At 38.2% G+C, this 26743-nt stretch overlaps 1 protein-coding gene across 1 annotated transcript in view; it reads left to right on the top strand.

Moving 5' to 3' along the window:
* The window catches only part of LOC308338076 (ATP-binding cassette sub-family C member 9), a 42514-nt gene extending 15771 nt beyond the window's left edge, over positions 1-26743 (top strand). Inside the window, exons 8-13 of the mRNA XM_080831638.1 lie at positions 2612-2652; positions 3523-3665; positions 12853-12961; positions 17415-17522; positions 23752-23824; positions 24750-26743. Coding sequence (XP_080687764.1) covers positions 2612-2652; positions 3523-3665; positions 12853-12961; positions 17415-17522; positions 23752-23824; positions 24750-24871 — 596 coding nt within the window. The 3' untranslated portion in view covers positions 24872-26743. The remainder of the gene's footprint in view (positions 1-2611; positions 2653-3522; positions 3666-12852; positions 12962-17414; positions 17523-23751; positions 23825-24749) is intronic.

The raw sequence follows: 26743 nt of genomic DNA, 5'->3' as shown, positions 1-26743 counted from the left end.
CTGGGTGTGGTGAAAAAACAATGAATACTGTTACCCTGAAAATAAATAAAAAATTTAATTAAAAAAAAAAAGCCAATTGTATAACAGAGTGCTTATTATTGAGTCTTAGAGGGCAAGCTGACCTAAAATGATATCCTGCCTCAACAACTTGTCAGCTCTACAGCCTTAGTTAGTATTGGGGGCAGTCTCAGTTTTCTCATCAGGAAGCTGGGAAATATTAAAAGCATCTTCAGAAATTAAATAAGATTATGTGTGTCAAGTGTCTAGAAATGTACCTGAAACATAAAAGTGCTCAATCAGTGGTATCTGGAAATATTGAAAAGCAAAGTTAAACAGGACACTTACTAGTAGAACTGAAGATTCATCTCTGCTTTTATGAATCAGGATTCTTGCCATTTGAGATAATATCTGGGGGGAAGAGAAATTCTATTAATTTCCTAGTTTCCATCGCCAAATTGTTGTGTACTATTTATAGATTTAATCCATTGGTAAAAGGCAAAAAAACAGTACTATATTTTTTTGTCTTCACTTTGATAGAGTCTTATATGGAGAAGTGAAAAGAACATACAGCTTTAAAAAAAAAAACATATTTATTTATTTATTTGATGGAGAGAGAGAGATGGAGAAAGAGCTTGAGAAGGGGGAGGGGCAGAGAGAGAGAGAAGCAGACTCCCCACTGAGCAAACAGCCTGATGTGGGGCTTGATCCCAAGACCCTAGGATCATGACCTAAGCTCAGGGCAGACACAACGACTGAGCCACCCCGGTATCCCAAGAGCAAAGAGCTTTGAGACCAGAAAGGTCTAGGTTTAAATCCAAGCTCTATGATCTCCTAGTTTGGAATCTTGCAAGCTGCTTGCTCATTATTGTGTAGGGTAGTTATGGTCATTAAATATGAGAATGTGGTTGCCTGGGTGGCTCAGTTGGTTAAGCAACAGCCTTCAGCTCAGGTCATGATCCTGGAGTCCCAGGATCGAGTCCTGCATCGGGCTCTCTGCTCAGTGGGGAGTCTGCTTCTCCCTCTGACCCACTCCCCTCTCATACTCTCTCTCTCCTCTCTCTCAAATAAATAAATAATATCTTTTAAAAAATTAAAAAAAAATATGAGAATGTATGTAAAGCTCTCTTATCATACCTCAGTGCTTGTGACATGTTAGTTCAGAGCAAGGTGGTGCCAAGCGGTCTGAGAGACCTGACTGCATTGGTTTGTATCCCAGCTGTGTGACCTGAAGATTCTTGTCCTCATCTTTGTAATGGTATAGGAACAATACCTGCTACATTTACCTGGTGCAGATTGCTGTAGAAATGGTTTTCAAACAAATAGCAGTTGTTGCTGTTCTTCCTCATCAAGGGGATATTACCTATTCAAAGATGTGGACTGTAAAATGAATGATAAATAATGATGAGGGGAAAAGAAAAAACACACTTAAAGAACAGGATGACAATAGCCACAGAAAGAAGATGGAGGTAGAAACGTAACTCCTCATCTGTGCCGTTAGGAAACTCAGGGCGGTGTTTGGATTCCCAGTCTTGTACAAGAATTTGGATTTGATAACCCAGCCACGTATGGACCCACAAAAGCACACTCTGACTTTGTGTACAGTGGTGAGGGTAATTCACGAGAGTGGGTCATGAGGACTGATGTTGGTTTTTGGATGAACTCTCTCCTGCATGTCAAGGAAATCCAGTTCTAGCTTTCACTATGTCACCAATTCACGTACTCTTTTACTCCTCAGGTCCTAGAACTCTGTGGTTTATGAAAAATATAACTACAAGTCATCAGCTTGGCTTTTAAATTTTCCTATAACCTCTAAATGTTAGTATTTTAGCCTAAAAGATGAGTTTTCCTTGTTTCAGTTATACATATCATCTCATCAAATATGAGCGCAGAATGTTCCTAAAGAGACATTCAAACAGGCAGAGGGCTCAGGAGATGGAGGTGTTTTGTTAAACAAAAGGTCTGTAACTGGAAATAAATGTCATTTTGGAAGTCAAATTCTTGTTTTTATGCACCATAATAACTCAGTTTTCATATATTTAAGTTAGCTTAGTGGACCAAGTGAAATATAGGCTGGAAATACTCTCAGGAAGGCACATTTGAATGGATTCTAATTATTTGTATCATTAAAGGAGTATTTCATCAGAATTTTGCAGTTTGTAACAGTTCATAAAAAATAATTTTTCTGTAAGATAGAGTATTTTCTGGGGTGCCTCGGTGGCTCAGTCAGTTAAGCGTCTTCCTTCAGCTCAGGCCTGAATCGAGCCCCAAATTGGGCTCCCTTCTCAGTGGGGAGTCTGCTTCTCCCTCTGCCCCTCACGCCCCTCATGCTCGTGCTCTCTCTCTCTCAAGTAAATAAATAAAATATTTTTTTAAAAACTCTGTTAAAAAAAGAGAAGTATTTTTTGATTCAGACTAATGTGGGGAACTCCTACGACTTTAAACAAGGAAATACCAACAGGGCAGTGTTTGTGGACACTGTACAAAATGTTATTTAATGCACTTGGTCCTCTCTGTCTTTAAGGAAAGTTAAAGTAATAATAGATGATTAATTAAAGTTACTGAAAACATTTCACAGTTCAATGAACCTAACATATTTTATTTCTTTCCACAGTCTTCATGAACGCAGCAATTCCCATAGCAGCTGTTCTTGCCGTAAGAAACTTTCTCTTGCTTTTAGAAATGGAACTAAGTCAGTGTTTAGAAATGATTTATGGGCAAGAATGTGTGGGAGGTAATATATATTATTTCACCTCTGCTAGTTTTCTCTTGCAGTCCCATTGTAATAATTCTAATCCAGGGTTTCTCCACAGTGACACTCTAAGCCTTTTTGGCCCAGATAATTCTGTGTTGGTAGGTCCTCTCCTCTGCATGAGGACGTGTAGCAGCATCCCTGGCTATTGGATGCTGTTAGTGTTCCCCAGACATTGCCAAGTGTGCCCTGGGGAGCAAAATGAATAGTAGTTGGGAACTTACTGTTGTAATCTTCATGATCTGGTTCCCAGACATTCTTACATCAAGAGAGTGCTGGTTCAACAACCAGAAAAGTACATTACATTTCAAACTAAAATGACAAACTGGAATTACATTTAGTAAGTGTGCATGGAAAACGATTGTTGGCACATTTAGTAAAGATCCATAATGGGGACCCTAAAACAATGGAACATCTTCTTTTTCTCTTAGAAAATTTAGTATTGGTTGGATAGAACCTGATTGGTTGTTAAGAACTCTAGGTTCACCTCACAGTTATCTCCCTACTAAGTAATTTGACAGAAGACCATTTCCGAATCTGTAAACAGATTCTGCTCTGCCCTTCTCACAAGTTCACTGCTAGGATGATATGTAAGCCATTAAGGACTATCAATAACAAATCTTTTTGTTAGGGAGTAATTTGGGTGAAGTAATTGTTTTCAGAGTTAGGATGGACGTATTGGCGTAGCAAAATAGGTTAGGTTTGTAAAATTGAATGTAAGCGTTTGTGAAACTTTCTCCAGCTTGCTCTAAAGAACTTCTCTCTATGCGCAGACATTCGTGACCCATGCGTATGCTAGTGGGAACAATCTAAAACCTGCAGAGGCCTTTGCTTCCCTGTCTCTCTTTCATATCCTGGTCACCCCGTTGTTCCTGCTCTCCACAGTGGTCAGATTTGCAGTCAAAGCCATCATAAGGTATGCCCTGGAATGTCTGGAATTCTTTGCTTGATTACAGAAATTATTTATGCTTGTGGTAGTCAGTTTGAGAAGGTATTAAAAAAAACATTCAAATCAGTCCAGAGATAACCATTGTTAAAATTTGAATAGGCTCCTTTTCAGTCTTCTACAATTATTTTTAAATGAAAATAATTATTATTCTGAAATAAAAATTTTGAATTTCTGTAGCTTTTGACTCCTTATCTCATGTATTGTTTTTATTTTTTCCCCCTCTTCAAGATCAGGATGTTTATTGGGTATGCAATAGTCCATTGTTTTAAAGTACTGTACTCTCATTTAATGATTACCTCCTTATTGGGCACTTAAGAGTGTTTCTATTTTCTACCTAACATAAATAACATTGAGATAAACATCTTTTTATATCTTTAAACTTTTCTCTGATTATTTTCTTAAGACAGATTTTTTGGAAGTAGGGATACTAGTTCTAACAGTATCCACATTTTTAAAAATTTATTAATTTTTAGATTTTAACTCCAGTATATTTAACACTCAGTGTTATATTAGTTTCAGGTGATTCAACAATTCCATACGTTACTCAGTGCTCATTAAGATAAGGGTACTCTAGGGATGCCTGGGTGGCTCAGTTGGTTAAGCCACTGCCTTCAGCTCAGGTCATGATCACAGGGTCCTGGGATCGAGTCCCGCATCGGGCTCCTTGCTCAGCAGGGAGCCTGCTTCTCTCGCTGCCTCTGCCTGCCTCTCTGCCTGCTTGTGTGTACTCTCTCTCTCTCTGGCAAATAAATAAAATCTTAAAAAAAAAAAAGATAAGGGTACTCTAAACCCCCTTCACCTATCTCACCCATCTCCCCACCTACTTCCCTTCAGGTAACTATCAGTTGTTCTCTAGAAGTAAGAGTGTTTCTTGGTTTGTCTCTTTTTCCCCCTTTGTTTATTTGTTTTGTTTCTTAAATTCCACATGTAAGTGAAGTTATATGGTATTTATCTATTTCTGACGGATTTATTTCACTTAGCATTGTACTTTCTAGCTGCAACCATGTTGTTGCAGATGGCGAGATTTCATTCTTTTCTATGGCTGAGCAATATCTTAGTGTGTGTGTGTGTGTGTATGTGTGTGTGTGTAAGCACTTATATATACATATCTATATCCTTATATTCTGTATTGATTCATCTGTTGATGGATACTTGGGTGGTTTCCATCATTCGGCTGTTGTAAATAATGCTGCAATAAACATAGGAGCACATATATCCTTTCGAATTAGTGTTTTTGCATTCTTTGGGTAAATACCCAGTAGTGGAATTACTGGATTGTAGGGTAGTTGTATTTTTAATTTTTTGAGGAAACTCCATACTGTCTTCCACACTGGCTGCACCAGTTTGCAGTCCCACCAACAGTGCATGAGGCTTCCTTTTTCTCCAAATCCTTGCCAATACTTGTTGTTTCTTTTGTTTTTGATTTTAGCCATTCTGACAGGTGTGAGGTGGTACTGCATTGTAGTTTTAATTTGCATTTCCTTGATGATGAATGATGTTGAGCATCTTTTCATGTATCTGTTTGGCCATCTGTAGATTTTCTTTGGTGAAATGTATTCATGTCTTCTGCCCATTTATTAATTAGATTATTTGTGGGGTTTTTTTTTTTGTTTGCTTGCTTATTTTTTGGGGTGTGTGTGTGTGTGTGTGTGTGCTCAATTGTATGAATGGTATGAATTTTTAAGGTTCTTTTTTTTTTTAAGATTTTATTTATTTATTTGACAGAGAGATAGAGAGCACAAGCAGGCAGAGTGGCAGGCAGAGGGAAAGGAAGAAGCAGGCTTTCCACTGAGCAGGGAGCCCAATGTGGGACTCAGTCCCAGGACCCTGGGATCATGACCTGAGCCAAAGGCAGACACTTAACCGACTGAGCCACCCAGGTGCCCCCATTTTTAAGGTTCTTAGTGAACCTAGGGTTCATTAAGGTTCTTAATGCTATGTTGCTTTTAAAGAGTGGTAGGTCAAACATTATACACATATTTGAAATTTTTTTAAAGGAGAGAAAGTGAGTAGGAGGGAGAGGGAGAGAGAATCTGAAGCAGACTCTTCACTGAATGCACAGCCCTGTGTGGGGCTCCATCCCATGACTGCCTGATCACGACCTGAACCGAAACCAAGAGTTGGACACTTAACTGACTGAGCCACCCAGGCTCCCCAATTTTTAAGATTTTCTTAATGAAAATGGCCATAATATTTTCCAGTAAAACTGTATCAGTTTATCTTTGCAGTTGTAGTGATGGACAATGTTCCCATCAACATATATTTACTGTTTTAATTTTAATTAAACCAGGAAAAAATTTAAATAACACTCATGGTTTCTGCCAATGGAAATACTTTGCAAAACCCCTCCACATTTTGCTTATTTTAAATATGCTTCTCTAGTTTTTTAACCAGTGTATACTTTGTCTCAGACTTACAGTTTCCTACAATGCACAACAATAAAAATAGATGTGATATGATAATGACCATTTCCCACCATTTTTCTTGTGTTATATAAATAAGTATGCTACCAAACTTTATGCTATATTATATAATGCTGTTTGTGTCACAGTCTACTGTTTCTGATACTTTATTATGAACAGGGAAGTCTTCAAGTAGTATTTTGCTTATGGTATAAGATCTGATAAACATAAAACCTCAGCATGTTTCATAAACAGTCATAATGCCTGGCCTTTGAAAGAAATGTCAAGATGTTACAATACTAAGGAAAATTGGAAAATGGAGGCCTTAAATACATGGAGTTTGGTGTTGCCGCTGATAACAATGTTGAACATTTTCTTATAAGGGCTTTTACTTTTTTTAATTAATTTTTTTCTTGTAAGGTCTTTTAAAATGAGTTAATTTTCCCAATGGCTATGTATTACGAAGAACACTAGTATTTGACATTTAAAATACCAGAACTTCAGTTTGGGACAGTTTTCTATATTGGTTTAACAATAGCTCAATCCCAAAAACCGGAAAATGCATGTCCATTATCATAAACTGAAATTCTGTTTGGTTGTAATAGTATCACAGAATGGTTTTAGTCCTGTTCTGTAGGTTATGTCGTGGGTAACCAATTCTGGAGCTGTTGGAGTTTAAGGATCAGACCCTCTGGCCTCATCTGGCTCCTTTGCTTTTCTTACTCTTCTGCCTCTTAAAACAGTTATACGGAACATGGACTGATTTCCAAATTAGGCAGTGCTCTGGAAGGGAAGCTACTTCAAACAATAAAATTGATGAATGGCCAAAGTCTGCTATTTTGGTCCTTAGTTTCATTTTCTCCATTTAATAGCTGTCCCTCTCATGGTTTCATTTTTAATTGGAATTTGACTTTGTATCTCAAGTGGGGATAAGAAACAGTTGATAAGTTCTAACTAACTTCTCTGAAATCAGGGGGTTACCAAACATCAAAAGGGCTTAAAGAGTTTATTTGGAAAAAAAAAAAAAAACCAACACCAAAAAAACCTAGGAGTGCTCTCCCATCTCCATAGTATACAATCCTGCTGCAGTAAATGCTGGTGAAGTTGAAAGTGGATAATGTTCACTGTATATTTCTGCATAGCACTCTTTTTTTTTTAGGTCCCAGGGAAAGGCATTTGCCAGTTTGATAAAGACCAGTCTGTTTTCAGGGCTCAGCTCCAGATTTCCCAAACCATAGGCCGAATAGAATCAGCGTATATAAACCTGCTTCTCTAAAATGAGTCTCAGTGGTTGATTTGTGGGTCCTACAGAGATGACCAGTCAGCAGAGGAGCCAGGCCTTTCCCCACTGTGTGCTGGTTCTGGGAACCCAAATGAGCTTTTTCCCAGTATTGACTGGGTTTGGCATTTTCTTCTGTGCCTGGGAACCCGTGACCAGTCTTTGATGCCAGTTGGCCCACAATAAACTGAACAGCCTGTTTATAATCGGAGACTTTGGTGAGCTGATTTTGAAACCTCTTCTTCAGGACCGTGGAAGTCATAAGTTCTTTGCTTCACTCTTAAATGCATCAGAGATTTGGTGGGTTAGAAGGGGATGCAGCATACTCCCAAACTTGCATTACACATGTCTGTAAGAGACTTACAAACCTCTCTAATGGAGGAAAATTCCATGCCAGTAAAATTCTTTCCTATGTGAAAATTCTATACTTTCTTTTTAAAATGTTTAGTTTGCTAGCCAAAATGGTCTTCGTGGTGCTCAATGGGTGGGACCCCATGTATATATAATAAAAAACGGAAGAAAGAGGCAGATATGATTCAGGTTTTCTCCTTACAACCCTACACCCCACACCGTTTGAGTTTTCTGGAAGTTTTATGATATCATAATCCAGTCTACATTTGCAAAATAGAGTCACGAAATGGGGAGAAGTAGGAAAAATCACTATTATCTAAAATATTAAAATATTGAGTTAGAGTGATTTTCCAGGATGCTTGCCTCACTTTTCCACTTTGCTTTATTTCTAAGAAAACAATATGTGTTTTTGCTTTTCTGGAGGAGAATGTAAGTTGATATGTTGCATCTTTTATAAATAATTTCAGTGACGGTTTCTGGTATTTGATGTATAATGCATTATCTATGTCCAAAGATGTTATCTGCCAAGAGTAAAATGTGTAAAAACCAATCCCTTGTTTTGTTAAGAAATAACTTCGTATCCTTTCTCTCATATACCTCCCAAAGGACTGTATGCTTGGCTGGTCCAGGAGAATTACCTTTGATCAAATAAATTGTTACTGATATTACAGAGTATGCATACTTCCACCTGGTCCCTGTTTACAAAAAATGTTATTGTTCTTACAAGAAAAGCACATAATTGTCAGCAACAAAGTCACTTATTCCTAATTAATATAATAACACCTGTCCAAGAATCAAGCTTTAGCTAAACACCCAAAGTGAAACTTGAAAAGTGAAAAAATAACATGTGTAGCTAAAACCTTAAAGACTGATATGAATTATCCAAACACTTGGGAGATTAGTAAAACACTGACCTAGGAAGATGATGGAGGCACGTTAGAAAATTGGTTGGTATCAAATGCATCTGCTGTCAAATCCTAGTATAGCCCTAGAGTACTCATTGTCCAACCTCCAGCATGTCATTTTGTGTTTCTGTAGCTCAGCGCCTTACTTATTAAGTGAGTACTGCAATAGCACCTGCTTATGGCAATTGAAACAATTAAATGAGACAGTATATGAACAGTGCCCAGCTCATTGCCTAAATATTTTAGATACTTTACCGATTTCAATTTTGCTAATTTACTCCCATTTTATTAATCTCCATCTGTGCTTCAGAGAGACATCTTCTGTGGGTCTACATGCACTTGTTAATACTTCGGATACATTACAAGGTGTTAGGAATTGCAAAGATGAAAGGTAGAGTGAAATCTACAGGAAACCTACAGTCTAGATGGAGAGACCGGGAGGGGAAACTAAATACGATATGGTGTATTTACAGAGCTCTATGCAGAATACCATGGCCTATTATTTGAGTGTCACTGAAGTTTATTGCGTGAGAAAGTAGACAGTCAAGTGAAAATTTAAAAGAGTTACTGTGGCTTCTTCATAAGATCATAAAGAATAGGTAGGACTCAGTCAGTTGAAGAAAAAGGGAAAACATTTTCAAGCTGAGAGCAATGTATTCGGGGGAAAAAGGTGAGTAAGTAGGCGAGAGATCCTGGTGCATTTAGAGGACTAGACATAGTTGAGTGTGATTGGTGATGGGTTCTGGTGTGGGATGTGGCAGGGGATGAAGCTGGGGGCGGGGGGTAAACTCCTAGCAGCCTGGAAATGATGCTAAGGATGCGGAAGGCAGACGGGTGCCATTTGCTATTTTAAGGAGAGGAAGGCTACATAAACAGATTTGGATTTTCCATATATAACCCTGGCAGCATGGTGGGAATCACTTCAGCCTTGGTCAGCATTCATGCATTTTCCATAATTGCTTTGCCTCAGTGATTTCTGAAAGGACCTCATATGAATAGGAAATGCTTTTTGTATTACCCATTTATTCATTCACCAGACATTTCTTCAGACGTTACTACGTTGTGTTTTTGGCATTGGGCTGGATCCTGAAGATGAAAATCTTTGCTCTTAAGGAGTTCATAATGTAACGAGGGAGATAGTAACAAAAAAGGACAAAATACCGGTGCTGGGGACCCTCAACCAGAGAGCCTAGAATGATGAGGACAGGGGAAGGGAAAGGACAGGAGGTTCAGAGAAGAATTCATCTTGGGGTCCTCTGATATTCCTTGTAATTGGAATTCCAAAGTGGAGAGTTATATAGAGGAAAGAAAGTTCTTTCTGTGCCCCAGTTATGCTCAGAGACCATTGCTTCTTAACGTTTAGCAAGAATGAGGCTCATTAATTCCATAAAAACTTTAGTAAAATTTGTGTGGGTACTAGAAAAGTGAAAGGGAGAGTTGAATCAACTGATTTTACTTAAATGGCTGAGTCACTGGTTTATTTCTTCTTGGATTTATTCAGCAAACATTTATTGAGTAATATATGCCAGGAGCAGCTAGACATAAAGTCACAAGGCAAATGACCCTGTCCCCTGGACTTCCCTTTGTGTGCAAAGACATAGTATGAGACTGTTTAAAAGGTATTCCTTGGAATGGCAAAGCCGTGCTCCTTAAAATTCATCTTCAAAATATAAGAACAGAATGACAACTAAAATCTATAAAGGTAAAGAAGATCTTTCACTACTACTTTTGAGATAGATCTTAGACATTTCTATCCCAGGAAAAACAATTGTTAACTATGTATGGTGACAATGTTAACTAGACTTGTTGTGCTGATGAGATTGCAATGTATACAAATACTGGATCATTATGTTGTACACCTGGAACTACTACATGTCAGTTATACCTCAACTTAAAAAGTAATGAACAAATACCTGTCTTTTAAGATAAATAAATGGCCATTATTTCATAAGGCATTTCTAATGCTGGCTTTCCAGTCTATATGGTCAGTATCTGCTGACAAAGACACAAAGAAAGTACGCAAACGGAAGACTTTCTTTCTTTCTTTCTTTTCCTTTCTCCCGTCCGTCTTTCCTTCCTCCCTGCCTTCCTTCCTTCCTTCCTTTCCTCTGAAATCCTTTTTAAATAGCAGTGAGATATACATGACATAAGATTTGCCATTCAAACCAGTTTGTGTGTATAGTTCAGTCACAGAGTACATCTACATTGCTGTGCAACCATCACCGCAGTCCATCCTGTAACTTCTTCATCTCCGCAAATTGGAATCTATATTCATCAAACAATAACAGTTGCCCCTCCTCCCAGCCCCTGGAAACCCAACTGACTTTCAGTCTCTATGAATTTGACTCTTCTAGGTACCTCATAGAGGTAGTGGACTCATATGCTATTTGGGGGTGGGGGTTGTGCCTGGCTTATTTCACTTAGGATAATGTCTTCAAGGTTCATCCATGTTATCATAACTCTGTTTTATTGAATCAGGAATTCCAGAACCCTGGTGCAGGTGCTGTTGAAAGCAGTATGGTGATTCCTCAAAAAATTAAACTTAGAATTAGCATACGGTGTAGCAGTTCCACTTCTGAGCATATACCCCCCAAAACTCAACGTGGCAGGAACTTGAATGGATGTTTGTACACCCAGGTTTGTAGCAGCATTATTCACTGTAGCCAAAGAGGGAAAACAACCCAAATGTCCATCAATGGATGAATAAGTAAATAAAATGTAGTATAAACAGATGGAGTATTATTCAACCAAAATTCTTCTTAAACTATTATCTTTTTTAGTTCTCTGTAAGTGAAGTTTGGAAGCCAATTAGAGTTGCTGCAGTGGAATTTACTCACCTTTACGTTCCCAGTGACAAGAAGCAGTTTCTATGGCATTTGAGGCCATGCACACTCACTCACACACACACACACATGCACACAGGAAACAAGCTTTGCAGACCTATTTGGAGGCACTTAACTTGGCGACAGGTTCAAACGAAAAAAAATATAGTCCCTTTTTTGTTCCACATCTTTACTTTCCAGTTTCCTACTGTAGGCGGTATCTCCCCTGTGGTTGATGCGGCATGGGCCAAGCTAGTTTGCTCACCTTCGGCATCCTAACATGCTAAAAGGAGCAATTCTTTTGCAACTTCACAGAACTTTCTTTAACATATTCTTTTATTTATAGGAGGATGCTTTCAAACAATGTTGTTGTTTCTCTGGTTCTTTTCTTTTGCTTCTGATTCTATAACTGGTTTGAAAAACTTAGAATAGGAGGGGTAGGTGGGCCAAGGAGTCTTGTGCCCTGCCCAAGCAGACCAAAAGAAAGGATGTTTGCAAACCGCTCTTCTAGATCCAGGCTTCTCAAATGGTAATATGCTTAGGAAGCATTTCTGGATCCTGTGAAAATGAGTATTTTGAGTTAGTAGGTCTTGGGTGGGGCCTGAGAATCTCTGGTAAACTCTGGGTGATGTTATTGGTCCTTTGCCAACACCAAACAGCAACTCTGTAGAGGTCCGTCTTCCTGCTAGGTTCTGAAAATATATATAGTGTGTAGTGCTCAAGCAAGGTAGCAGAATGGTCACGGACCCCAGAGCTGTGTATTAATATGTTAAATGTTTTTAAGCAAGCTATTTAGCTTCTCTATTACTTATTTCCCCTCATTTGTAAAATTAGAATAGTGTGTATTTCCCTCATTGGCATTATTTTTTTTTAAAGATTTTATTTATTTATTTGACAGACAGAGATCACAAGCAGGCAGAGAGGCAGGCAGAGAGAGAGTGGAGGAAGCAGGCTCCCTCCGGAGCAGAGAGCCTGATGTGGGACTTGATCCCACGACCTGGGATCATGACCCAAGCCGAAGGCAGGGGTTTTAACCCACTGAGCTACCCAGGTGCCCCCATTGTTATTTTTAACCACTCTGTTTTAAGTTCCTCCTCAACTCCACTGTCTTTGACAAGACACATAATTGCAAAAAAAAAAAAAAAAAAAAAAAGATGCAAAGAGTTTGGCTACATTCAAGTAGTGACAAGTCCCAGGTCCTGGGAGTCTATCATTCTTGGGCAATATACTTAGGATGCTTGTTCCTCCCAGCTGAATTCCCAGTTGGTCTTGAAAAATGACTCTCAGAGGTGGCTTGCTCAACGTGATAGTGAGGGAAATGCTTGTTTATTTTCGTAGAATTTCGTTGGTGGTGGTTTATTTTTAACCCCTTTTTTGTTTTGTTGATTTTTGCAGTGTTCAAAAGCTGAATGAGTTTCTCTTGAGTGATGAGATTGGTGAGGATAGCTGGCGAACTGGTGAAAGTTCTCTTCCTTTTGAGTCCTGTAAGAAGCACACTGGAGTGGTAAGTGCTTTTTCTTATTATTGAAGCTGTGAATAGGTAACTGGCCCAAGACCGGATGATTTCAAATCAGTGCGATTAGAAGAAATTATAAGCTCCACTTTTAACCTATATAAAGAAAAATGCCACCTGCTTCTATAACAAAGCTCAATAGTCTAAAATGCACAAACAGATGTATAAGGCTTGTCATTAGAAATCATCAAAGAAATATTCCAAGAGGGACAGCACATGTTCAACTGAAAAAAAATTAAAACATTTTCTGCCCAAAACTTTATGTAATAATAATACTAAGTAAGCTTACCAACTCCCACACCATATTCTTTTAATACCTTTTAGTTGTATTATACTTTTTAGTTTAAAAAGTGCTTTTGATGCATTGTATCTTTTGATTCAATATAAATTATATTACCTTATTTTTATCTTCAAACTGAATATATTGAGTTTGTGTATTATGTGGCTTGAATAAAGTCATAAACTTAGTAGCAGAGCCAGAATTAAAACCCGAGTCTTGTAAGTCCAGAACCAGTTTATTCATCCATTACAGAAATATTTACTCAATAGCTACATACAGCCTGGAAACATGTTCAATATCATTTTGTCATGTATTACATGTAAGATGACATGTACCATATATTTGCCTGTTTCTAGATTTATTGGCTACCCTGTACTTCAGGGATATAGCTGTGAACAAGGCACACAGACTCCTCTCTGTCACAGTTAGCTTTCTTAAGGCAGGAGTCAGATGATAAGTTTAAAAAGTGAGATATTTCATTTTGGGAAGAAAATAAAATAGGGTACAAGAGAATGACTGGGATACTGGAAGCTAGTGACCATTGCCCAGAAAGGCCACCTCTGAAGAGCTGGCATTTGGGCTGAGACCTGAATAGAGAGTACATACATACCTGTTCAGCAAAGACTGGGGGAAGAATGCAAAGACCCTGAGGTGGGAATGAATTTGTTGTTCTCAAGGAACAGAGAAACACGTTGGTTGAAGCCTGGTGAAGAACAGAGAGATAAGACAAGGTAAGAACAAGGATTGAGGGTCTGGATTGTATTGACATGCAGTAGGAAACCATAGGAGGGTTTTAAAGTGGGGACTAATAGAATTTTGCTTATCTACCTACCTACCTACCTACCTATCTATACGTGAACCTTGAACTTGGGACCCTGAGATCAAGACCTGAGCTGAGATCAAGAGTTGGGTGCTTAATGACTGAGCCACTGGGTTGACAGTAATCAGTGGGAACAAGGGTAGAACAGGCAGATCAGTAAAAAGATTATTATAATAACATGAGCAAGAAATGATGATGTTAGAATTAGTTTTGTGGCAGTTGCAGTGGGCATCATGAGAAAGTGAGTAGATTCAGTGTACTTTTTTAAAATGTTGAGTTGGTAAAGACTTGCTGATAGACTGAATAGGGAGGCCAAGATGTTAGTGGGGGTTGAGGTAGGATCAAAAGATATATTTGCACATGATAATGTTGAGATATTCATTGACATCTAAGAAGAGAAGTCAGCATTGGAGATGGGGTAAATTTAAGAGGGATTAGCCATTAGATAGTTAAATCAGTGAGATTGGATCACATCACTTTCTTGAAAGGTGTGTCTGAAAAAGTCTAAAGAAAGTCTTTAAAATTAATATGTACATTTCATAACATTAAATTAGATGCTTTTCTAAAGTGGGTCATGTTATAATTAATATTATTCATGTTACTATTAGACAAAATATGAATGTATTTACTACTTTTGTAACCAAACAAAATTGCATGCACAATTTTCTGACTGAATTAATTGAGGCTTGGAAAGTCTTTTTACCAGGAAGTCAGTCTATATTAAATTTTTCACTACATCATGTTTAAAACTACTAAATACAGTTGAGATGATTACTCAGCTATGTTTAGACCTGCTGTTTTCTTCTGCTTTTCTGGAGTTTTACTTTACCCTCTGTTATTGTATTGAGCCAGTGTGATTTTGTCTAAGAAGGAGCTACCATTCATGCCTTGTATACACTGGGATAACCATGCCTCAAAATGATGGTTTGCTGTTGTGTGGACATGGACACAAAGACAAGAATGCATTATAGAGTGTCTATACATTGAGACAGCAGGAAGGTCAAGTACTTGATAAGAACCAGCGTTGTCATCCTTTGGATTATAGGAGATTACCGAAGAATTTATTAGGTCATCTTTCAGAAATGTGGAGATGAGCAGAGTGGATGACCTCAAGAATTGGGGATGTAGGAGGTTAAGTTTGTGGAGTTAGGGAAATCTGAAGAACTTTTTGTATGGGATGAGGGATAGAAGAAAAATTGAACTGAGAAAAGGTTTTTGGAAGGAAAAAAGAATCCCCTTCAAATGTATTCAGTATCTTGAGTGTTATTGAAACCAGACTGGACTTCTGATGTCTTTCAGGGTCATTCATCACTGCTGATGGGCCAAACCACAAACGACAAACTTTTTAAAATGGAGTGAAAAAATCTGTGTGTTTGAAAATAACACTAATGGAAACTTCTTCTTGAGAGTTTAAGATGCTATGTATTCTGTAAAAGCTTTGAGTTAAGTGGTTTTGGCTGTAGAATCTCCATGGAGAATTAGTGACATTCTAGAGCCAAAGTCTCTTCAAATTACATCTGTGGAACTCCAACTCAAATCTCTGTCAACACGTCTCTTCCTCCCACCCTCCTCTTAGTTTTGTGAAGAACATGACGTCATTCCTTTTGGACCTCTGGGGCAATAGTACTATAGAATTAAAGACTCTAGAAGACAGGATTTATGTGAAGACATAGACCATCTTGTGAGAAAGATACACTTAGCTTGAAGGATACCGACTTTCTACATCTCATGCAACATACTTCCAGGGTCATCTGTGAGATTGTGAAAAGAAAAACAGAACTAAAAATTTCAGGAACAATCTCTCCATTTTTTTAAGGTTAAAATTCATTTAGTATTTTCTTTCTTTCTTTAATATTTCATTTATTTATTTGACAGAGAAAGAAAGAGCAAGAGAGGGAACACAAGCAGGGGGAGTGGGAGAGGGAGAAGCAGACTTCCCACTGAGCAGGGAGCCCAATGTGGGGCTTGATCCCAGGACACTGGGATCATGACCTGAACTGAAGGCAGACGCTTAACAACTGAGCCACCTAGGCGCCCAGTGTTCACTATTTTCTATGTGACAAAACCAATGTTAGCTCTTCTTAATACCTTTTATTTCTGTGTATTTATTTACACGTAGCCTAGCAATGTACTATTTGATAATTTGATGTTCTGTTGATATAACAATTGATGGAAATTGGAAGGGTAATATCTTATTTGGATTAAATTACTGATTATTTGAGGACATTTCTAATTCCCATAGTAGAAGTCAGTGGATTTTTCAAAAAGCTAAACCTGCAATTCCAGGCCAAAAGAAAAAAAAAAGTTTCACAATTTTAGACTACTTTGCTTTTATAGGTAATTTAACAGTTTTAAAGTATATTACTACTTAGCCTTCATAAAATCTACAAGGTATTTAAGTAAGACAGATAATTTTTTTTGTTGAAATATTTGGTCACTAGATTCCTGGCACAAATTTTGAGCTTGTAAATTTTGCTATATTAGAGGTTTACAGAGCTGAATTTTCTACCTTCTCTTTAATCATCTGTCTCTACTGCATGACATTGAAGTCAGATTTAGAGAATAACAAATTTCTATTTCTATGACCTAACTTAAGTTCCTTTTAAGTATGGGAAAACTGTCCAACTTCAGCTAGCATCCTCTTTGTTGGATACTTTAGTCCTTTGACCAGGAACAATGCTATAACATTTTTGTGAAAGACTAGATCATTCTATTATACTTACATCAGCATTATATGTTTATATACTTAAGAAACAATATATATATACATATTTGGACCAAAAAAACCTCTGAGATCCTTATGCTTTTTCTCACTCCACAGTGGATCCTTGGGTGATGTGTAGCCCAATCTGAGTTATGTGAGTGTATGAGATTCAAAATCCTCATGATTCAAAGGGTGATCAAAAAGGTACTCTTGGAGCATTTACAAGCTCAGTGGCCTCCCAAGTAGATTCTAGTTGAACCTGAGTTAGTCTGCCTGCCTTTTGACACACAGACTGGGTATATTTATTGGGAGAGCTGGACAAGGAATATCCAAAACCTAGTTTGGGGTTAACACTTTCAACTCCATCCATTGCAAGAATCACATCTTTGTGTTTTTATTTTTCTAAAGAGACTTGTGAATTAGGTTTAAAATGATAAGCTTAATGCACTTTGTTATTATTTGCCTTTTTTTTTTTTGGAGAAGCCATTGAAAGAATTAAAATATTACATTCACTTTACTTCTTTCTTTTTCTTGGAATTTCCAGTGGCGAAGTAGCAATATGAGTTAATGTTCAGTAAAACATCTTTTTCTTTCATAAAGCTTCAACTTGTGTTTTTTTTTCCCCCCATTTGGAATGCAGCAGCCGAAAACTATAAACAGGAAGCAGCCTGGAAGATATCACCTGGACAGCTATGAGCAATCAACCCGGCGTCTACGTCCTGTAGAGACCGAGGATATTGCAATAAAGGTTATTTTATTTCCTGGATTCTTGCATGGCTAGAAACATTTATGTTACTATTTTATGGTGAAGTTCTGTAAAAGTGTCCTAAATCGGGTCTGTAAAGTCTCTTTACAGTGATCACCAACCCTCCTAACGTTTTCAAAAGTGTTCTGATGAATTTCAGTGTCAGTTCTGCCTTGCCTCCTGACCACATTTCTTGCTCCAGCAGTTCTGTTTTAATAAGTGGAGCATGAGCCTTTCTTCTGAATCCGCGTTAGAAGCTAGTCTCCAACGTATTTCCTTTCATGCTCGTACGTTCCTCTACCTAGTAAATTGATTTATAGAGAATACCAATATTATAAATACAGGTTTTAAGGAAATAAATCAGATCATAGTTGTCTTCAACCGAGAGGGGCTTAGGTCAGTGTTGCAAGCATTCCCCCGCCCCCCACCGGGTTCCCAGTAGTCCTTTGATCCCATTTCAAACAGCCTTTTGTACTCTCTGAGCAAGTGTGCTTAGGTAGAATAGGCCACCAGGGGATAATCAGCTGAGGATTGACCCCCAAAGAGGGGTCGCTGCTGTGCAGGAACAGACACCTGAGCAGTCAAGAGCTTTTTGACATCGGTGCAGCCAGGTCCTGGAGATCATCCCTTTTGAAGAAAACTGTGTGGACTGCTGGGGTTAACCAGCAACCTGTGCTGCCCAGGCCAGTCAGAGAGTGGGAGCCTCCACACTGAGGCATGGAGGAGTATCTTAAAGCTGCGGGCTACTTCCCTCTGTATCTGCCTGACAAAATACTTGGCCCACAGTAGGCACTTAGCAGTTGGAGCAAATGTGGGATTGGACGGAATAAGCAAATGTTAACCCAACTTCTGCCATTGACTTGATGTGTGACATCTGGGCAAATTACTTTGCCTCTCTGAGCTATGGTTTGCCCTTCTTAAGGCGGGAATGCTATTTTAGCATGGTTGTTTCGAGGATAAAAAGTGTCACGTGTAAATTTTAAAGAGCTTTAGTGATTCTTAACCATGGCTGTACATTAAGATCTCCCAGATAGCTTTTAACAGTGTGTGTTTGTGTGTATGAATATGACCCCGGCATCATCAAAGACAATAGTTCTAGTAGTTCCCTAACAATTATAATGCGTGGATAGGATGTAAAGTACTGGGCTAATGAAAAGTCTGGAATGAGAGACGATGAAGGGCCCTCTGTGCTTCGTACTTCCAATTATGCCCACGTAACGAGTAATAGACACGTGACTGCAGAAACAGGATCAGTCTTTTTTTTAATTGACATTTTCTATTCAATATAGTAGGAATCTAAAAATATATCTTTCCCATGTGCCTTACTAAATTTGTTTTTATTTTGAATGTAAAAAATACCAAGGCTATTGTTTGTTTTTTTTAAAGTTGACCTTTCATGCACCAAAACAAAACAAAACAAAACTCCGCAAAAAAAAGCAAAAACAAAAAACTTGAAAAACTGCTTAGCAATGGGCACTGCAGTTTCAGGCCCACCGTCAAGTCTTTAAGTTTTTATTCATGGGGGAAATTCTCGAGTTGGTAATAACTCATTTGTCTTTTTGAAATCTGTTTTTTATTGTGAAATTGAACATGCCTCCAGAAAACTACATAAAATATACATGAACCATTTAATGAAAAAGTGAACACCTATGGAACCAGCAAGAAAAGAACATCACAGGTTCCCTCTGAGGTCCTCCCAACACACACACATTTGCTGTTCCCTCTCCTATCTCTCCAAGAAACAGTCGCCACCTTGACTTTTATGGTCATCATATCCTTGATTACCCCTGTTATGCATGCCTCCCTAAAAACATATTTCAGTTAAGTTTAAATGTGTGCATGGATGTGTGTGCATCTTGCTTCTTTTGCTCATTATGGATGTCTAGTTAATCCAGATCGTCAAGTGACTCGTTCGTTCTCATGACCAGGTAGCATTTCAACGTATGAATATGCCGAACTTTGTCTGTTCTACTTTTGATGGGCTTTTGGCTATTTTCCCATTTGGGGCTATTGTGAACAACTGCCGGGTCATGGGGTCTGTACATCCTCCCCTTTCCCAGATAACGGGAAAGAGTTTCCCCAAGTGGTTGTGCCAATGGACACTTTCACCAAGGGCTGTTGAGAGGGTCGGTTGCTCCGCGTCTTCACTAGGGCTTCCAATATTTTGCCAAAGTTTGTATCATGAGGAGGTGCCATTGTAGCTTGTGGTTTTTATTTACTTTTATTTACTTTTCTGATTTCTACCGAGGTTGAGCATCTTTTCATGTATACCTTGGCCATGTGGGTTTCGATTTCCTCTTTTGTGATTTGCCAGCTTATTGGTTCCCTCCCCCTTTAAAAAATGCCAAGGACTACTTCTTTATACTTTATACTTCAGCTATTTTGGCAGTTATATGTTACAGAACTCTTCTTCCATTTAAAGCTTGGCTTTATCATATCAGAAGTTGTTAATTTTAGTGTAGTCTGGTTTATATAACTTTTCCCTTATGACTGATTTTTTTTTTGTCTCGTTTAAGAAAACTTTCCCTACCAGAGGTCAAGAAGATGATTTATATTAGCTTCTAAAGTCTTTGAAGCTACACATTTCACTTTCAGCTCTGGAATCGACCTAGGATCCCTCCTTGTGTTTGGTATGAAGTTGGGATGTGATATAGTGGGGAAATAAGGAACAAATAATTTTGGTTGAAATTTAGCAGTAGTAAATTTAGTGGCAGTAACTTTACTACATTCCACAGTGAGTAAGGTCTGATTTACTTTTTTATATGACATCCTGTTGTCCCAGTCCCTCATACTGGTCACTGTCCCCACCGACAGTCAGTGTAGTCTTGTCCACACTTCAAGGATCTTTATATGTCTGGACTGATTGCTGGCCTCTATTTATTTTTTTTCCATTGGTTTCTCTCTCTCAGATTCCACTGTTATGATCATTATAACTTTCTAATAAACACTGATATATTTTAGGACAAGTTCTTATATGTTATTGTTTTTCTTCCAAAATATCTTAGCTATTCTTTTCCCTTTTGTGGGAAAGAGGCCTAGGTGCTTCAGGACTTAACAGCTCTGAATTTGTCCTTTTCTTTATATTTGGACTTGGTATTTCCTTACTCCTTTTTTTAATGATCTTCTTTACAAACTACATTTTATTCAGCATTTTAACTTATTTTTAGCAGGAGGAAATGGACGATGGTCTGTGTAATGTCCTCCCTTTAATTTTTAAAAATTATTTAATTGAAGTAAAATGCATATAGCATAAAATTAACTGTTTTAAAGTGAACAACTCAGTGGCAGTTAGTACCTTCACAATTTTATGCAACCAGCACCTGTCTCCCATTGCAAAATATTTTCATCACCCCAAATGGAAATCCCATACCGATTAAGCAGTCACTCCCCACTTACCCCTCTTTCTTTCCTCTGGCAACCACCAATCTGCTTTCTGTCTTTGTGGATTTATCTATCCTGGATATTTTACATAAATGGATCATGCAATAGGTAACTTGCATCTGTCTGGTTCCTTCCTATACTTTTAATACATTCTTTCCCCTTATCTCTGAAACCCACTCCTATTCTGTGCCACTGCCATTATGGTACAAGCTCTAATGGGCTCAATATGTGTGCCTAAATATACTCATATCCTTGTAAAATACATAATGAACATCTATGTACTCTCAGTCTCCTGGAACGTTTTCATAATGGTTTGCTCCTTCTTACAACACTACCGTGTTCTCTAGTATACATCACTGTATTTTCCTTACCCCTAGGGATGGACATTGGCTTTGCCTCCATCTTCCCTCTGCACAAACTAGGCTATGATGATCGTTTTTGTATTTACCCTTTTATGGACATTTGCAAAGATGTATACGTTGCCTGGTGTTCCAAGGTCAAACGACTATTTAGGGAAGCCTAGGATTTAACCCTGGTGGAGACATGAGACTATTTTGTAAAAGGCAGGAGGAAGTGGACGTGCAGATTGCCGCAGGAGAGATTAACTTTGACCCTTTTCCATCATCCTTCTCGAAAGGAGGTAGTTTCCTCTTTTACTTCTGTGTAGCAATACTGTATTCTTCCAGCTCCTTCCCTGCTGCTTTCAGACCATATCTTTTCATCTCTCACAACTTTGTGAAATTTTGGCATTGTCTACCTTTCTCACATGTCTTGTTAGAGGACCTCATCATCACCCCGCACTGTTGCTGAAGACTTGGGTGCCTGTTTCCCTGTCCATCCCTCTGGCTTATTTGGTGCCATGCATGGATGTGGTTTAACCTTACAAGTGTACAGCTCTTTAGTATCCCAGCCCAGAAATGTCTTCTTCTGCTCTCCATTTCTACAACTTTGCCTGAGGCCACACCTGGCCACCGTCGGGAACTGCCGCTCCTCCGAAATTTTAAACTCTATATTGTGTCAGGCATTGACACTGACAACAGAACGCTACATGCAGCTCTCTCAGGCCTCACCTTTGCTGACATTGCTTTTTAACCTTACCGAGAGAGACCTCCAGCAACTTAAGCCCCTTCCTTTTCCCTCAGTCTTCTAGCACTTTCCATAATCAATCCAACATCATGCCTGCGACACTCCTGAAACAGACCACCGAGCACTATGGAAGAAAGATACAATGGGCCCGTTGGCAAAGCCACACATTTAGTATCTCCCCACTCTGCTGCCCTTCAGTAGTTCCTGGCGATCCTCTGCGTGCCTCCCGTCAGCATTTGTTTCCACAGCTTCCCACGGCTCTTCTGCTTTCAGCACTGTCTTCTCACCTCCTTTCATGTCCCCTTTGACCTCTTCTCTCTGCAGATACGCTTCACTCCCAGTTCACTGAAAACACAAATTATCGGGGAGGGCCTTTCTCAGCTCCACACTGGCCTGCTTCCAAAACCAGGCATATTTGCAGCACTTTGCGCCTCAGAGAAACAGGCTACTCAGGCTGTTTAATTTCTTGCAGCATCATTTGTCAGTTAGCCACAGTATCGTAAACCTCTGACCCAGCCAGCTCTAGTCTTTATTTCCCAGAACATGTTTCATAGTTTCCTGATCTGCGCCTATTTGTATATGTAGGTCTTTACCCCCAAATGCCTTCATTGTAATTCAATATATTTTCAAAAACTAGCTCAAAGACCTCCTCTTCCAAAAAAAATTTTTAAACCCCATCTCAGATACCAATGTTTTTCTTTTTGAAACGTGAATGGTTTTCCTTTTGTTCCACTTAGTGTCTGCCCGTCCCCTCCATTTGTTACTCAGCCCACACTGTCTGGCACTATACTTGCTCCTGTCCATGGTCAATCTACTCAGCCGGCTGCAACTCCAAGCAAGCAGGGAGGAGATGTTGTACCTTCTTTGTAGCCTACATCCATATGAACGCAGCACCTCACACAGAGTGGGTGCTCAGCAAATATTTGTGAAGCAATCGGAAATGCAGCCCTTCCATGCCACCCTCCTCGAGGACTAATTTCATGTGCATCTATGCATGGATATTGCTCAATGTCCTGCATTTTACAGGCTAGAGAAAACTTATGTGGAAAATTGCAATCTTGTCTTTTCAAGCAACCTCAGTCCTTTGGTTCTGTTGTGCCTCTTTTGTTTCCCATTTTTGTAACTATTAAAACTATCAAATCTATTTCATGCCTGTTAAATTGCTTTGGATGACTGCAGGTCTTGTGATCTTTGCTGGTTGTTGAGGGTTTATCCCACCAATAGATGTTACCTCACTTTTGTGCTTTATTCCTCTCTTCCTTTTACTCTTTGTTTTAACTTCATTGAATAGAGATTAATCCACACAGTTCAGGAAACTCCTTTATTACAAAAACTTCCTCCTTGGTAACAGTCATTTTGTTGGAATCATTTGTCATTATTTCCACTCTATAACTTACATTACCAGAATTCTGGGAATTGCCTAGCAGTGAGAAAGTAATCAATTAAAAAATATTGGGGATGAATGTTGTTTAAGAATGCTCTCATGTAAATGATCTAGCAATCCCAGATTCTCAGAGAAAATTGTAATTTTCCTCCTATTCATAATATCACTAATTCAAAGACCCTCCTTTCACTTCCATTTTTTTTGTTCTTCATTTATACCTCTCAATAGCTAAAACTATAAATTAGAATTTCACCACTATGTGTTCTACCTTGTACTGAAAGTCTTTCAATGCTCTAAAGAGAAAATGCTTTTAATTGGAATTATTCTCTAACACAAAATATATACATGGTTTTATAATTTAATTTATGTGTTCTTTTCTAGGTCACAAATGGCTACTTTTCATGGGGCAGTGGTTTAGCTACATTATCCAATATAGATATTCGAATTCCAACAGGTAAGTCATTTGTTACTCAGTTTTTAAATTGTTAATTACCAAAACCATGGATATCCAAGATAATTGATCTTCAACAACAACAACAACAACAACAACAACAACAACAAACAACAACAAAAGACTTTTTAAACATTATAAACATTATCTATAGTTGTTTTTTTGCACCATGTAGCTCACAAGCCACTGTATCATTGTGGAAATGGCTGGAAATGCTTTTTACTACAGAGTGCGTAGACATTGGATAAGTTATCCACTGTCCAAATAAGCTGTTACCAGCTCATTTGCTGATTTGTCCATTTAAGTAATGGGATAGTTGATTTTTTGTTCTGTTTGAGAAAGGATTTAAAGAAAGACCATATAAGAGAGTTATTTTCTATCCCGGAAGACAACTAAAGTTTTCAAGATATTTAAGGCTCAAATGCTCAATAATTTTTATTTAAAATGTCTAGGTAATTGAATAAAAATTCATTTTTGAGCTGCCTGATAGAAAATAGGTTGGGATTATTCTATTTTACATGCATATCAAAGTCTGAAATTAGAGAAGATGTCTTAATGTCAACCTAAATCCCTTTCAACCCAATTATCAATTTGAGTCAAAACTGCCTTCTCCTGAATGAACTGAATAATAAAATTAAAACTAATTGAGATTATTCAGGCAAATATTTCATTGCTCTCTTCATTAATCTCAGCTATCCTTATAGTTGGAAACAGTAAAGCAAGACCTATTATCTTTTGAATTTTCTCTCCGTTTTCAAAAAAACTTTTGTATCAGAGAAAGGAGCTATGTCAAATAAATACCTTATTGCTGGAGACCAAAAGTGGGCCATTGACTTCGAGACATCAGCCTTTCTAAATGTATTTTGGTTTTGTTTTACTAAGAGGATTCCATGTCCTCCTGTTCTTAACCTTGTTTTAATTTCCCTAGGTCAGTTGACCATGATTGTGGGCCAAGTGGGATGTGGGAAGTCTTCTCTTCTCCTTGCTATCCTTGGTGAGATGCAGACACTGGAAGGCAAAGTCCACTGGAGCAAGTATGTGTATTTTTAATTGGTTTCTATTGTTCTGCCATACATCTGATGATCTTCCAAAGGAAGATCCAAATGATAATAAAAAGGAAGAAACTAGACCAATAGATTCCTAGGTTAGAAATCTGAGAATCCCCTCAGAAACAGATACAGTTTTTAGTGGAAAACTTAAATGTCATAAGTTAAAAATTACAAAACAGTTTCTTACAGAGGTTTAAAGTGACATGAACTAGTATGACTGGGATTGTAAAGATTGATTTTCAAAGTTAAATGGGTAACATTCAAAGAAATAATTTGAAAATTCATCCTGGGTAAAAAAAGTTTTGGAAAACCGTCATTATTCAGAAAGCTTAAATGTAAACAGAACCATAATGGTTCAGTGTTCAGTGAAGAAATACCAAATAATCTTTTCCAAAATCTCCATAAGGGGCTGAGAAACCAGCCATTTCTTTTCACACCCAATTTAAAATAGACACTAGAAATATCTAGTAAGAGAGATATGGGTAGGTCCGAGTGGTATGGAAAAAGAAGATATCTAGCATGGGGTTTCTTCTGAATATTCGAACGGTTGGCTTGGGGTCTTCAAAGCACATTGCAGTAATAAAGTGACTCAGAACCATAATATTATATAATTGTGTGATAAAGAGTTAGTCCTATTTATTTAATTCAGCCTACCTGGTAGATTCCCCATAAGCAGTGTATGAAGAAATCGGCTACAGCTTATCTAAGAAATTGGATTGGTAGACCAGTGGTTCTCAACCACGTGTGATTTTGCTCCCAGTGGAGATATTTTTGGTTGTCATACTGGGGAATAGGTTGCTTCTGATCTTGTTGGTAGAGGCTATAGTTGCTTCTAAACATCCTACAATGCACAGGACACCCTGCCACCACCACCACATGTGACAGGGAATCATCTGGCCCCAAATGTCAGTTGTGCCGAGGTTGGGAAACCTTAATATTTTGCACCTACTGTTGTGGACTCTACTGTTGCTGACTCTGCCGTTTACACCCAGCTATGTCTCAAGAGTGAGTAAAGACTATTTAAGGGCGTTTTTAGAATTGATTCTATGTTAAACTGCAGTGAAGAGAAGGAAATGTGTGAATGTGAAATTTGAGTTGGAAACATCCTATATTTGGTATCATGGATGCAAGAAGGAGACTGAGAAATGTTGAGTGTAAATTCTGTTCCTGGTGGGCCAACGTAAAAGATGTAGACATGAAACTGTTTAGTGAATATCCAGAAGAGAACTTGGCAAATAATTGCTACCTACGGTTTGCCTCATGATGAGTTCCTGGTGATCACTAAGGTCAGGCACCAGGTAGTCTGCCTTGCCACTATCTCCTTCCATCTTGGATGACTGTATGTTTTGAGAAATAACTTTTATTTGATTAAATTATATTGTGTGCTGTGCATAACCATAATCAAGTTATTTGGGTTTTATTTTTACCTTTGTTTCACTGTCATTAAAAGAGAGAGAAAGAATGGGAAACTGTGACAGAAGAAGCTTGAGATTTTATTTTCAGACCTCTAGGATGTTCTTCTAATCTAGTCTTCTCTAGTGTTATTTAAGATTCCATTTAGGACAGATCAACTTCCACTATTATCATTAATAATCTGTATCATTTTGTTAATGGATAAATAAATGATATGATACTTAGGAAAAGTATTTTACATATCTAGTATTTATTTTTTTGCATTCCTAAGTAAGATATCCTATTTCATTTCATAAAGATAGTGAATTATTTTATTTAAAATAACATAGTATAGGGTGGCTCAGTCGATTGGGCATCCAACTCTTGATTTTGCCCAGATCATGATCTCAGGCTCCTAAGATAAGCCCTACATCAGCCTCTGTGCTAACTGGGGAGTCTGCTTGCCCCCTTTCCCTCTCCC

Source organism: Martes martes, assembly GCF_963455335.1.
Source record: "Martes martes genome assembly, contig: scaffold_389, whole genome shotgun sequence".
Taxonomy (NCBI): Eukaryota; Metazoa; Chordata; class Mammalia; order Carnivora; family Mustelidae; genus Martes; species Martes martes.
This window is presented reverse-complemented; position numbering and strand designations above follow the sequence as displayed.